Source organism: Girardinichthys multiradiatus, chromosome 14, assembly GCF_021462225.1.
Source record: "Girardinichthys multiradiatus isolate DD_20200921_A chromosome 14, DD_fGirMul_XY1, whole genome shotgun sequence".
Classification (NCBI taxonomy): Eukaryota; Metazoa; Chordata; class Actinopteri; order Cyprinodontiformes; family Goodeidae; genus Girardinichthys; species Girardinichthys multiradiatus.
The window spans coordinates 38,415,485-38,430,176 of record NC_061807.1 but is presented as its reverse complement, the minus strand read 5'-3'; the positions used below and the strand labels follow the sequence as shown (position 1 = coordinate 38,430,176).

Here is a 14,692-nt window from a genome sequence, read left to right as displayed (position 1 = left end):
AAATAATCATGTACAGTTATGCACTCAATACTTGGTCAGGAATCCTTTTGCAGAAATGACTGCTTCAATGCGGCGTGGCATGGAGGCAATCAGCCTGTGGCACTGCTGAGGTCTTATGGAGGCCCAGGATGCTTCGATAGCGGCCTTTAGCTCATCCAGTGTTGGGTCTTGAGTCTCTCAACGTTCTCTTCACAATATCCCACAGATTCTCTATGGGGTTCAGGTCAGGAGAGTTGGCAGGCCAATTGAGCACAGTGATACCATGGTCAGTAAACCATTTACCAGTGGTTTTGGCACTGTGAGCAGGTGCCAGGTCGTGCTGAAAAATGAAATATTCATCTCCATAAAGCTTTTCAGCAGATGGAAGCATGAAGTGCTCCAAAATCTCCTGATAGCTAGCTGCATTGACCCTGCCCTTGATAAAACACAGTGGACCAACACCAGCAGCTGACACGGCACCCCAGACCATCACTGACTGTGGTACTTGACACTGGACTTCTGGGATTTTGGCATTTCCTTCTCCCCAGTCTTCCTCCAGACTCTGGCACCTTGATTTCCGAATGACATGCAGAATTTGCTTTCATCCGAAAAAAGTACTTTGGACCACTGAGCAACAGTCCAGTGCTGCTTCTCTGTAGCCCAGGTCAGGCGCTTCTGCCGCTGTTTCTGGTTCAAAAGTGGCTTGACCTGGGGAATGCGGCACCTGTAGCCCATTTCCTGCACACGCCTGTGCACGGTGACTCTGGATGTTTCTACTCCAGACTCAGTCCACTGCTTCCGCAGGTCCCCCAAGGTCTGGAATCGGCCCTTCTCCACAATCTTCCTCAGGGTCTGGTCACCTCTTCTCGTTGTGCAGCGTTTTTTGCCACACTTTTTCCTTCCCACAGACTTCCCACTGAGGTGCCTTGATACAGCACTCTGGGAACAGCCTATTCATTCAGAAATTTCTTTCTGTGTCTTACCCTCTTGCTTGAGGGTGTCAATAGTGGCCTTCTGGACAGCAGTCAGGTCGGCAGTCTTACCCATGATTGGGGTTTTGAGTGATGAACCAGGCTGGGAGTTTTAAAGGCCCCAGGAATCTTTTGCAGGTGTTTAGAGTTAACTCGTTGATTCAGATGATTAGGTTCATAGCTCGTTTAGAGACCCTTTTAATGATATGCTAATTTTGTGAGTTAGGAATTTTGGGTTTTCATGAGCTGTATGCCAAAACCATCCGTATTAAGACAATAAAAGACCTGAAATATTTCAGTTAGTGTGCAATGAATCTAAAATATATGAATGTTAAATTTTCAACATGACATTATGGGAAATAAAGAACTTTATCACAATATGCTAATATTTTGAGAAGGACCTGTACACTAATGTCCTATTTAGAATAACTTATCTATGGCACATACAGTATATGTGTGTTGTATATAGTTTTTCTGTAAGCTGTTATTTGAAATATGGCCTATATACTGTAAAATAGGTTTGTACTTTTCTATATTCAGAAGTAGTATACATAATGCATCATAATTTAGGTAACAAATATGTGTTTAATTTTTGTGTGTCTAATCTTTTTAGAAATCAGTGCTGCTTTTTACATGGTAGACAACAACATTTAGAGTCTTTTATTGGTATTAAAGATTTATATTTAGGCTGGATGACCTATACCAAAGGTTGTGCGGCGTCCCTCAGGGATTTATTTTTAGACATTTTATTTTGCTTTATATATTTTTAATTGACCTTAATTAAACATTTGGTTCACTTTTTTTAATCATGGCATCTCATTTCAGTGCTACACAGATGAAACACAAATGTACGTGATGACAGGGCTCCCTTGTTTGTTTTGAGTGTTTAAAAGATGCTATTGTTTTAATGGCACTACACAAGGAAATGAAGACAAAACAGAAGTATTAACCTTGAACAAGTCATCTATGCTTTTATTACATCCCTCTTGTTTCGGGGTAGAAACTCAGATCTGAGAATGAATGTATTTCTTTCATTTTACGCATTCAAACATTCATTCAACATGTTTGTACTGTAAATAGATATTGTAAGTCATCATGTATGTAACTGGTTTAATGAGATACCAACCATTAAAAATACTAAAAAACTGTTTATACCTGCAACTTGTATGCTAAATTTGCAAAGCACCCATATTGGATGCTGAACTCGGGGTTGCTTGGTGACCTGCAAATTCTGACTTCAGAACATCCTACCATTGTACACAAAGAGACTGCACCATTTATGTAGACATTGGGGTGTCATAAATATTTGTCCCAATTTGGTTTACTTACACTGGCTGCTTATGCACTTTAGAATTGGTTTTATTGTTTGTGTTTAAATCCTTGAATAGTAGGAACATCACTACCTCAGTGATCTGTTAGCTCCGATCATACCTATCAGATCACTAAGATCAGATTTTGTTATAGAGTTTTGACGAACATTTTGAATGAAAGATTCACCGTCTCCACCTTCCAGTGACTCTTTGGTGCGTCTCCCGGCCTTGCAATCAGCATCCTGTCCATCTGATTCTCCATCCAATCACCTTCCGACGCCTTGTTTTTAAAGGACCTTCAGCTGTGTTCATCCTCACCTGTCAGCTGAGCTCATCCCTTCTCCACCCCACATCCACCATCTTCCTTCACATCTACTCCTGGCTTCCTCGCTCCCTGGCCGCCAATCCACCACCAGTGTCGGATCAGGGGGAAGATATTTCTAAATCTAAGCCTTACAAATGATCATCTTAGCTCATGTCATTTTCAGCATTCATGTCTTCCTCCCAGGTCCGAGCGCCAAAGAAATAACCATGTAATTTCTCATCATTAAAACTTTTCTAATTGCATCCCTCTCTTTGTGAGTCTTTTCAGATTGAATTACTCTTCTTTGACTGAGGGACTAACCACCTCCATATCTTAATTGTAATTTTACAGTGTTGTGATATTTCTTGGGTCGTACAAGTCTATGGAGGACCATCAGCCAGTATTACTAAGCTGGCTCAGTAAGTCACTGTGGGTCAACTGTCATCTGTTTGAGCTCAGCATGTGTTTTTGTTTCCACTGGTGGAAACTTCCACAGTGCAATTTACACCCCCTTCACCACAGAAAAGGAGGCTTAACAGTCACACGATTACAGACAGAGGTTCATGGCTTGTTCTGTGATGAGTTGAAAATAGATAGGGGATTTTTATGAGCCTATTGTGTTGACATATACGTTTAGTAACCATAAGGCACTAGGAAAACTCAACTGAATGAGAAAAGCCCCACACAAAAATATTATTTATTTTATTTTTATTTAACATTTTTGTACATTAAATTTCATTCACGTGTATGGTTGTTTTTCTTCCTTAAGGGTCAGACATGGAGGAAGTGCTTTATTCTTTTCTGCTTCTTACTCTGGAGTACACACAAGCACTGTCAACGTTCTCCTCTTGCCGCTGTCCTTCTACACCCCTCTTTAGATTCAGAGCAGCATAATGGAGACTTTCTGTAGCATTTTCCTGCTATTGAAAAAAAAATTAAAGGTAAATAAAGTAAAAAGAAAACAGGAAAACACATCTTCTATTAAAAGTGTGGCTAATCTGCATCTCCTGGGACATATTTGTATTTCATGAATGTCTTATTTGACTTACAGTGGCGTTTAGGGCCTCAGAACACATCATGTGTTTACCCGACCCTAAAAACCACATCATGTAAATGAACAGCTCAGACATTGGGATGCAGCTGAATTATGCTGAGGTATTCTAGAAACCTTACCTTTGCAGGAAGAGCACAGTTTGGATTTAAGTTTGTACCTCAGGAAAGACAAAACAAGGAGCCCAAGGATGGAAAGTATAAGAGCCACACTTAGGCAGTACACCAGGAGAGGAGGAGGCACTGTGGTGGAAGTCAACATGCAAAAAAAAGAAATAAAAAGGTTAATATATATATATATATATATATATATATTAACCTTTGCTAACATAGAAACCTTGTGATTAATTTTGTTTGTGTTGAACTAGTTGGACAGCTGCTGTGACAACACATACCTAAAATCTCCACCTTCGTTCCCTCTCCAAAAACAACCGCCCCGCCGGAGGCCAGGGCACAGTGGTACGTCCCTGCATCTGAGAACCTGACAGGATTCAGCTCGAGGTTGGAAGTGCAATTTATACTATAAAGTGTTCCATCTGAAAGGCCTGTACAGCGTCTTTCACTGGTATACATAAGTTCAGGTTGGGAGGCAGTACGTCTGAACCAGTAGATGCTCTGTTCTCCTTTAGAGTCCTCAGCAGACACGCTACAGCTCAGATTCACGGAGTCTCCAAGTCTCAGAACCTTAAATCCTGGTTGATGGATGGACATTTGTGTGTTTGACAAGGATGTCTTGACATGGAGGAAAATTCCTCGTCCAAATTCAATGCCATTAAATTCTAAAATTGCACAGTAATACATCCCTGAATCCAAGGGCTGAAGATTTGTAATTATCAAATTGTTGACTGCTGGCTGTCCAACAACTTGAAATCGGTTTTCATATGCTGGGGAGATCAGGATTTCTGTGCTGTACTTCATCCGCTTTGATATGATAAGAGGTTTGCCTCCCAGGCTTTGCTGGTACCAAAAAAGGTAAGTTACAGCATTATGTTGACAGGAGCAGCGTAAGGTCACAGATTCTCCAACTTTAGCTGTCCTAATTCCAGTTTCCTGAATAATATCTAAGGCTTTGACACAATTAAGCTGTTCGCCTGTAGAGAAATGTGAAACATTGCTTGATTCACTCTTGTAAACCCCTTCAGAATATTACCAATACACAAAGAATTGCAAAAAATATTTGGTCAATACTCACAGATTTTGCAGAGAAGCAAGAGAAAGATATAAAGTGGCCCCATCTCTCAAGTAAGGCAGTCTGTATCCTGAGTTCACAGATGCACCGAGCTCTTATAGAAGATAAAGGACTGCTTGTGATTGGCTAAGATAACTGGTAACGTTTCAAACCAGGCTTTACGATTCGTTTACGTTTAAAAGATCTGTCTGATCAGGTGACTGGAGTAACTGGAATTGGGTCAGTATAACCCATGCTGTGATTGGAGGACAGTAAATGTGACAACATGTACAACCTTTCCGATTTTGTCAGTTTTAGGTTGTACATGTCAGCGATATTGCTCAACAACATCCAGGCGACTTTTACATATGCTTACATAACTATTTTCATCACATTACTTTTGTTTCACACTGCAGTGTGTATCTTTTTCTATTATTTGAAGACAGTGAATAAAATGTTCTATGTCTACCTTACTACTACTGCTGCTTTTCAAAATTCCTGTTGGGAGTGGCTGTACTGCAGTACTACTACTAGCTTGTGTGTAAACAAGAAGTAAGTTTCAATTGTTTTTCCTGCTTTTTACAATTTGTTTGAATAGCTTTTTAATTAACTACATATTTGTGACACGCTACAGGAAAACCAGGAACAAGTCGGCAGAGCACAAACGGAGAAAATGAGGAAAAACCGTCAATTTCTGAGAAAATAGTGATTTTTGTCTGATTGCAAAATGTGCAAGTTAAAATTATGAAGTATCCACTCAATTCTTTAAATGACAGTTTCGGAGGTTTTAAAATGGTAAATTATATGTTTAAACTCGCCTTGTTTTCAGCCTAAAACTCAACCAGCTCGTATTTACATTTTGGGGAGGGGAAAAGCCTTAGCTCATTTCTGTAGCGGCTTTGTTTGGCTCTGCACTGGCTTTTGTTCTGCTTGTCGACCAATAACCAGCATGCTTCAAGAAACCTTGTGACTACTTAACAGCTCCTATGAAAAATTATGTATTTCTTCACGATGGACCAAGCTCAATGCGTTGCAAACGAACTGAATCGCGGCTTTTACAGCGCTTTGCTGTGGGAGTACATGTTCAGAAGTACCGCCGCCGGACTCTCTTCAGATTCTGAATCAGAAGTAGATGAAGCGGAAGATGATAGCGACTGCATTATTTTGGAGAACATTCCTAGTTTGCAGCTGTCTTCAACCCAAGATGAGGATGACGAAGAAAGCTTTGGACTGGCGGCAGAGGAGCTAGAACGTAAGATATCAGAAGCGATTGCTATCACAACATTTGAGGAAAACAGAGACAGTGAAATGGAGAAGATACATAACTTTAATTGTAAATGCTATGGAAGAAGAAAGTAGAACTCTTCACTTGGGACACAGTCCTGTAGCCGCAAACTTTCACCAGAAATCGTGTATAACATACGGATGGATTCTTTAGCAGCAGAAAGGGAGTGGCAGGACATGAGAATAATCGGACATCTTGAAGCAAACCGGCATACAGTAGAAACTTCAGCAATGACCACATCCACCAAGAAGACACCAAGGAAAAGAGAACACGCAAGGACAACCTAGTTTCATAACTTTCAAAAAAACTGTTATGACGCATCATATTGTAAATAAATCATGTTAAAATTGACTTGAGTGGGGAGAGGGGGTTGTATTTTCAATCTAAGCTTGAGATGGGTTTTTTCTTTCCCCTGCGCTGGGTAATCAGTGTTCACAACAAATGTTTTTTGACTAGCGTAGCTACACGAGGTTAGCATCTACTGTATCCCATTCACAATGTGAAAATCGACTTGAGTGGGGGGGGGTTATTTTTAATCAAAGTTTGAGGTTGGAAAAAAAAAAAAAAAAACTATTTTTATGTTTTGTGTTAGATGTTTATTTCTATAAACACACCTATATTCAAAAAAACGTGGTTTGTTGTCATACCAATTTTGTCAGCACTCGTCGATGTAAACCATAAGCTGAATATTTCCTGTGTTTCCCCTGCTCAGAATTTCCCTGCCCAGCACATTGGCAGATATCGCCAAAGTATGTCTATTCCATCTGATAGAAAATCGAAGAAGAAAGTCAGTCAATATGCATGAAAACTAATATGCTTATTTCTATTATGGTCCTTCTGTGTACAGGTAGTGGAAAACAGCTCGCCAGAAAGTTGCCTCAACATCCCACAGCTGGTCGGACTGGAAGATGGGAGGGTGTAAGTCAACACGTTTGATTGGCAGGCACACCTGAGTCCCTACTTCCGAAAGCTCCCACAGATCAAGAGTTATCAGCACTTCAGGTATCTATTATGCAGACTTCCACAATATGTATTTGTCAATAACAAAGAGACATGCAATATTTTAATTGTCTTTTGTGTGCTTTTATTAACAGCTTTGATGCCAAAAGACCTGTTGTGGTCCTAGCTAGGACTCACAGCGACCCAGAGCCTGTTAGCTTTCAGCTGCTGTGTGACCCGGGAGTTCTGTCCCCTGTCGTCTGTGTTCCTGCCCTGCCCTGCCTGCACCTGGACTGGCCACGGACAGGCAGACTTATCTTTATTCAAAGATCAGGCCTTTCTATTCCGATGAAGCGAAGGACATAACATGCCCAGCACCACAAAGCACAACACAGAATGGCACACAGAAGAGGATGATGGTGTGACATTGGCGTTTTGGCAATTTGTAATGTGTATAAAGTTGTGTTGGGAGTTATGATTATTGATTGATTAATCTTGATCAATAATTATAATTAAAAATCATAATTTGACAAAGTCAATTTCTTAACCAAATCCTCATTTATGAATCGAGACCAGAGATGTTCCTGGTGTATTGTGGCTCAACACCTTTGACAATTACAACCGTTAAATACTCCGTAACAATTAATAACTATTACCAGAGATGTCCCTGTTTAATCGACCATTTCTGCCGAAACGTGTGGAACTTTAACCTCATCTTGACTGACGAATCACTTTTGCACAAAATAAACACAGAACGCCTTCTGTTATCGTCTATGTGAATATTTATGAAATTACCGCCTGATACAATCCGTTCTTCCGATTTAATAATCTTCACCTACTCAAACATGCAAAGTTCTACATAAAAGGAGTGGGTGCGTATGGAATCAACCAGCAGTTATGGCAAAAATAACAATATGACAAGGGGGCGGTGGGGCGCAGCTCCACTGTAACTCAGTGATACTCAGTCATAAAACCTCCCCCAACTCTTGAGCAGACAAAGAGTTATAAAACTTTTGGCGGCAAACTAGCAAGCAGTGAGGTTGAAGACAAAGGAAATGGGGAATTTTACCATGAGGTTATTTTAGCAGTCCAGTCTCACAGCGCACCTGCGCTGACTCTCAGGTGTTCAATACCCCACAAAATACGCACAGAGCTGGGAGCGCAGCGGCTTCCAGATGTCAACACAGCACATCAAAGTTTCAATAACAAGGTTACATGCACATATCATTCAGAACACATTAGATTCTAACTGCACTAAAAATCTGCTCTACCCTGCCCGGCTATTCCTAATAAAGAAATAAAAAGATTAAAATAAAGGATGGGTTTTACTTGGTGAGGTTTCCTTCTAGGGCAGCGAGTGAGAGGGAAAAAAGGGGGTGAAGCGTTGCTGCGCGTCCGCAGTTAAACTCCAAGAAAGCGGTCGGTCTTCGTCCTTTGGCCTCCTTGGCGAAAAGGGAAAAAATGTGATCTGACCATCAACATCGGATGAAATATGGTGGCGGTTTGTCTCCCCGAAACTCCGTGTTTTTAGTTACGTGTTAAACTCACGTCTTCGATCGGCAAAGTGAAATTTCTGGCCTTCTTAGTCCAAACACCTCAGTTATGAATTGTTCATTGGCCAACGAGAGAGAATAAATGAGATCCACTCGGGACTCTTCTCCAGGTGATGCTTCAGATGTCGGTAACCGAACCCGGTTTCCAGCTGAAAAGCAAGTGTTCAAAATGGAGGCCCTGTTATATAGCGTCTTGTGACGTCAGACTTGGGACGCCCCGCCACATCAGCCACAGCGCCAGACGGCACTCTGCCGGAGTGGACTGCCCTGGTCACAAAATGGCCGAAAACACCAGGAGGCCTGGTGGCGTCCAGCAACATGCACATGGTCCAATATTCAGCAAACAAGTGGTCCAACAGTTGTAAATAAAAATCACATTTGTGACATGATCAAAGTCAAGTTATTGACCATTTCTCTTCCTGGGTCCATTAAACTCAAGAGGTTTGCAAGAAGAACGCATTAAGAACAACACATCCATATTACCCTAATATTTTGCTAATTGCTGTGAGATAGGATTTCAAACTTGGCCTGAGGCAGAACATTTAATAGACTAGAACTTTAAGTGAGACTTATCTAAAAACAAGAGGAAACCAAACCAATCACCAGGATGCAGACATTAGGTTGTAGTCATGATGCAATTTACAGACATAAATAATATAAAAAATTGATTGTAATGCAGTGCTGTAAATTATCTTTACATAGAAAAATACTATGAGTTCAGTGACAGAAGTCTGTTGCAGTCAGTTGGAGCTTCTGTTGACAAACAGTTGGGGGAGGTGGGCTATTTAAAGTTATTCAAATTAGAAGCTTTTTTATTCTGTGGCACTGCAATTTGTGTGAAAAGCTGATTGGAATAAAGATTAAAAAAAGTTAAAAATGATCAAATATTATCCGCTATTTTGTGGACATTTTAGAGACCTCTTTTTACAAAATGTTTCTTGTCAAAAACAGCATAATTTCTAGAAAACTCTTAATTCACACCAAAACACTGAAAATGACCCAGAACAATTAAGTATTTCATACCTGTTAGTGGTACTGCAATGCTGTGTTGGAAATTAATCCAAAAAACAGAGATGAAGGAGCAAAAACAAAAATGTGTTAGTGGAATTGTTTCTGATGTATATTTAAAGCAAAAGCAGCTGTCACCGCGCAACAGACCAGGTCCAAAGTTGGGAATTATATAGGTAACACAAAAAAACATATAAAGACAAGCCTTGGGACAGGGAAATCGACTTAGCAAATCCCAATAAAATAACAACAAAAGCTGCAACACAAAAAAAATAAAATAAAATAAATTTTACAAACCATAAATTAATCTGTTGATAACATACCAATGTTCTCAAAAGTTATATTTTAAACTCAACCTCCTGTATTCTACTGTTTTCCATTTTTTATTAAACAGCTAAAGGTCTCAGAGCCTCTCCTGTTTCACAAAGCCTTCTTCTTCCACAGATTTCTTCCAGCACCTCGTGACACAAATGGTACCAAAGTCTGTCAAGCTAATGGTCTCTAGAGGTTAATGTGAAAAATGGACAAATCCAGGACTGAAAATAACCTTTTTTATCTTTTCATGGATTCTCTATTTTGAAAAGGGCCACTTTCCATGTCCTGGAGCATCAATTATCAGCATCAGCTTCGTCTCCTACAACAACCATCAATAGGCCAGCTAGAGTACCCTGAAATGGGGAAGAAAATGCCTACTAACTGCACATCAAAATATACCTGGCTGACCAAAATGTCCCTCACAAATCAAAGACACAACTGCAAGGGTTGCTCTACGTTGCCCCTTAAGTATGTGTGTGTGTGTGTGTCTGTGTGTGTGTGTGCATCTCTATTTGTCCTTTGCATCTCTTTGTTGCCCTGTGATGGCCTGGCGAGCTGTATCCCCGCCTCTTGCCTAGTACCGTTTAAGAAGAACAACCTTTAAGCAGGTATTACACATACTTTTCATTAAGACTAAATTTCTGTATTAAATGTGTTTTTTATTGGTGTGATGTAGCATTCTAGTCTTAAATGTCTTGTTTTCATTAGCCGTAAGCAGAAAATCCTCATAAATAACAAAAATAAAGGCTTGAAAACATCAGTCTGTGCGTAATTGATCTATGTAAAATGTTTCACTTAATGAAATGAGTTACTAAAATAAATTAACTTTGCAACAGTATTATAATTTTCTGAGATGCACCAGCACATCAGACTCATTTTACATTAAGAGAAGCCTTTGTATTTATTATTTTATTTACCCTCTGTTAATCTCTATTTAATGCCTGTTTTATGAATACCTTGAAGGCCTTGGCAGCTCGCTATTGATTACTAGTACTATTCTACAGGGCAAAACATCTGTCTTTTCACTGGTATGCTGGCAGCACTTGGATGTTAGTCAGCTTTACCAATCAACTACATGCCACAATAAAATAATCAACAGTTTCTAAGCTGTACATACACATAAAATGCCACCATAAGTGAAATCCTAAAACCATTTGGGAAACTGCCACCAAAGAAGACTTATTTAAAATTTGGTTGCTAGAGTTTGTGGAAGGGAAAATGAATGCATCTATTTTTTACAGTATAATAGTTTCTGGACATGAAAAGTATTTTTTAATTATTATGGCTACAGCACAGGTGAAAAATTCAATCAATAATACTTACAAGACGTCCTGTTTGAAACCACATCGAGTCAAACACACAGGAGCAAAGTTCAACATCAACCTGGCAATAGTGAGATCTAATCTTTGTGCTGCAGAAAACTAAGGAATTAACAAATTAGAAATTAATTGCCTCCTAAGACTGTTCTATAATAGGAATAGAATTATTATGTGGCACAGAGTAAATAAAAAGTAATCCATGGTGGCATGTGAAAATTTCATTAAACGTGACTCTCTGAGATGCACCTTTTTGAATTCCAGAAGGTCACATCAGACTTGCTGTTTCAAACTTTAGCCACACGAATCAATCAAAGGTGAAAATGTTCGTATCAGTGGGGTTTAATGCTATGAAAGCAGTTATAAAGTATGCATACTTTTTGTAAAAATGAACCACTGTCAAATCAAGTAGTAAAACAACAGTTGTATAGTAAAAAATTTGAAATTTGTCCCATTTTGTCCCATAAAACTTGTGTTCTATTGAGATTTCATGTGCTAGACAAGACCAAGTAGTGCATAAATATGAAGTTGGAGAAAAAAAATAGGTGTTGCTTTTAAATGTTTTCTCTAATAAAAACCAAAAAACTCTTTTGTGTCACTATGCTCTAACACCCCTAAAAACCTCTTTGCAACAAATTGCTTCCAGAAGTCTCATAATAAGTAAATACAGTCCAAAAGGGTGATGGTGCCACATACATGTCTCACTGTGGGGATGGTGGTGGGTGCTGTATGCAGGCCGGTAAGAATACTTTCAATCTAATTGACTTCTACTTCAACATGTTTACCCCACATGGCATGTTGCAATTTTTTAACGGGCCATTTTATGGCTTTATTTCAACCATGGCTTTCTTTTTGCCACTTATCTACAAAGGCCAAATTTGTGGAGTGCATTGGTTATCGTTGAGGATAGTTATGAGGGCAGTTTTTCATAACCGAGCAGATCACCTCTGCAGCTCCTCCAAAGTTACCATGGATCACTCCACTGGTTCTCTGATTAATGCTCCCCTTGCCTGGCCTTGTCTGTTTAGGTGTATAGCCATGTGTTGGTTGCTTTGCACTTATACTCTTTTTATTTTCAAATGATGATTTCAACAGTCCTCTGTGAGATATTTAGAGGTTGGCAAATGTTTTATAATCTAACACTTCTGTTAAAATAAAATATTTTTCCTGACCTATCTGGTCTCCTTTTTGGTCTTCATGTTGTCAAATGAACATGTACCTGACTGTTGTGAAGTGCCTTGAGACAACATGTGTTGTGAATTGGCGCTATACAAATAAAACTGAATTGAATTGAACATACAAAGTGTAAATAAAATTAAATTCCTAGGTTTGAACTTAGACCATAAAGTCTCTTGGAAACCACACATGAAATATGTTTGAGGAAAGTTGGCATGGATCAATGCTGTCCCGATGAAAACAATGTATATTTTTTTACTCAGAAAGCATTAATCACATTATATTGTACATTGATTTTACTGTCTTTGACCTACAGTCCAGTCATGGGGAAACACATACAAAAGTAATATGAAAACAATAAATATATTGCAGAAAAGGGTCATTAGATTAAAAAATACTGCTGGATACATTTGTTTTAAATCAAAAGGTGTAGAATTACAGGATCTAATTCATAAGTAATATGCAAAGCAAAACACAGTTTAATTCCAAATAAAACAAAAAAACAGTTTTGAGGTAGATAATGGGGATAGACTGAAGCAGATTGAAGATTTAAGGCAATCTAAATTTGTCATTTGTCAAAACAACTTTAACAAGAGTTTGCATTTCATTCTGAGGAATAAAAGTATGGAAAAGTCTAGCAGGTCACTGTAAGCATACTAAATGATAAATCAGTTTAGAATAATTTAAAAATTGAGTTTAGACAAAAATTCAGAATGAAAGACTCACTTTCACCGCCTCCATCTTCCAATGAGTCTTCTGTGCGTCTCCCGGCCTTCCAATCAGCATCCTGTCCGTCTGATTCTCCATCCAATCACCTTCCGACGCCTTGTTTTTAAAGGACCTTCAGCTGTGTTCATCCTCGCCTGTCAGCTGAGCTCATCCCTCCTCCACTCCACATCCACAATCTTCCTTCACATCTACTCCTGGTTTCCTCGCTCCCTGGCCGCCAATCCATCACCAGTGTCGGAACAGGGGGAAGACATTTTTAAATCTAAGCCTTATAAATGATCATCTTAGCTCATGTCATTCTCAGCATTAATTTCTTCCTCCCAGGTCCGAGCCCCAAAGAAATAACCATGTAATTTCTCATCATTAAAACTTTTCTAATTGCCATCCCTTTTCTTTTTGAGTCTTTTCAGATTGAAATGCATGTTTTAAATAAATATGAAGATGGCGAGCAGTGATTTAATCCTGGACAGTTATGGTTCTGGAAAATATAAAACTATTGTAGTTAAGTTGTTGATTTTTGCTGTTTTGCAACATGTAAACTCTTGTTCCTACTTTATTCGATTTGCAATAAAATAACTAGATGTTTTGAAACTGTGAATGGTGTAAATAGTACAGGGGTTGGACAATGAAATTGAAACACCTGTCATTTTAGTGTGGGAGGTTTCATGGCTAAATTGGACCAGCCTGGTAGCCAGTCTTCATTGATTGCACATTGCACCAGTAAGAGCAGAGTGTGAAGGTTCAATTAGCAGGGTAAGAGCACAGTTTTGCTCAAAATATTGAAATGCACACAACATTATGGGTGACATACCAGAGTTCAAAAGAGGACAAATTGTTGGTGCACGTCTTGCTGGCGCATCTGTGACCAAGACAGCAAGTCTTTGTGATGTATCAAGAGCCACGGTATCCAGGGTAATGTCAGCATACCACCAAGAAGGACGAACCACATCCAACAGGATTAACTGTGGACGCAAGAGGAAGCTGTCTGAAAGGGATGTTCGGGTGCTAACCCGGATTGTATCCAAAAAACATAAAACCACGGCTGCCCAAATCACGGCAGAATTAAATGTGCACCTCAACCCTGTTTCCACCAGAACTGTCCGTTGGGAGCTCCACAGGGTCAATATACAGGTCCTTCTCAAAATATTAGCATATTGTGATAAAGTTCATTATTTTCCATAATGTAATGATGAAAATTTAACATTAATATATTTTAGATTCATTGCACACTAACTGAAATATTCCAGGTCTTTTATTGTCTTAATACGGATGATTTTGGCATACAGCTCATGAAAACCCAAAATTCCTATCTCACAAAATTAGCATGTTTCATCCGACCAATAAAAGAAAATTGTTTTTAATACAAAAAACGTCAACCTTCAAATAATCATGTACAGTTATGCACTCAATACTTGGTCAGGAATCCTTTTGCAGAAATGACTGCTTCCATGCGGCGTGGCATGGAGGCAATCAGCCTGTGGCACTGCTGAGGTCTTATGGAGGCCCAGGATGCTTCGATAGCGGCCTTTAGCTCATCCAGAGTGTTGGGTCTTGAGTCTCTCAACGTTTTCTTCACAATATCCCACAGA

The 14,692-nt window shown here is 39.3% G+C and overlaps 1 protein-coding gene across 1 annotated transcript; it reads right to left on the bottom strand.

Moving 5' to 3' along the window:
- Positions 1-3,255: 3,255 nt before the first annotated feature.
- LOC124880354 lies at positions 3,256-4,883 on the bottom strand. The gene is made up of 5 exons (XM_047385399.1): positions 4,807-4,883; positions 4,010-4,705; positions 3,738-3,857; positions 3,614-3,657; positions 3,256-3,484 (listed from the first exon to the last, which is right to left on the bottom strand). The coding sequence occupies exons 1-5, from the start codon at positions 4,847-4,849 to the stop codon at positions 3,356-3,358; spliced, it is 1,032 nt and encodes a 343-aa protein (XP_047241355.1). The 5' UTR covers positions 4,850-4,883; the 3' UTR covers positions 3,256-3,355.
- Between the last annotated feature and the right edge of the window lie 9,809 nt (positions 4,884-14,692).

Excerpts from the sequence above, each read along its gene's own strand:
- LOC124880354 (XM_047385399.1), bottom strand. The coding sequence starts at position 4,849 with ATGGGGCCACTTTATATCTTTCTCTTGCTTCTCTGCAAAATCT. Across the intron at positions 3,858-4,009 it reads AACGAAGGTGGAGATTTTAG|TGCCTCCTCCTCTCCTGGTG; the intron begins GTATGTGTTGTC and ends CTTCCACCACAG. Across the intron at positions 3,485-3,613 it reads CTGAGGCCCTAAACGCCACT|CAGGAAAATGCTACAGAAAG; the intron begins GTAAGTCAAATA and ends TTTTTTCAATAG.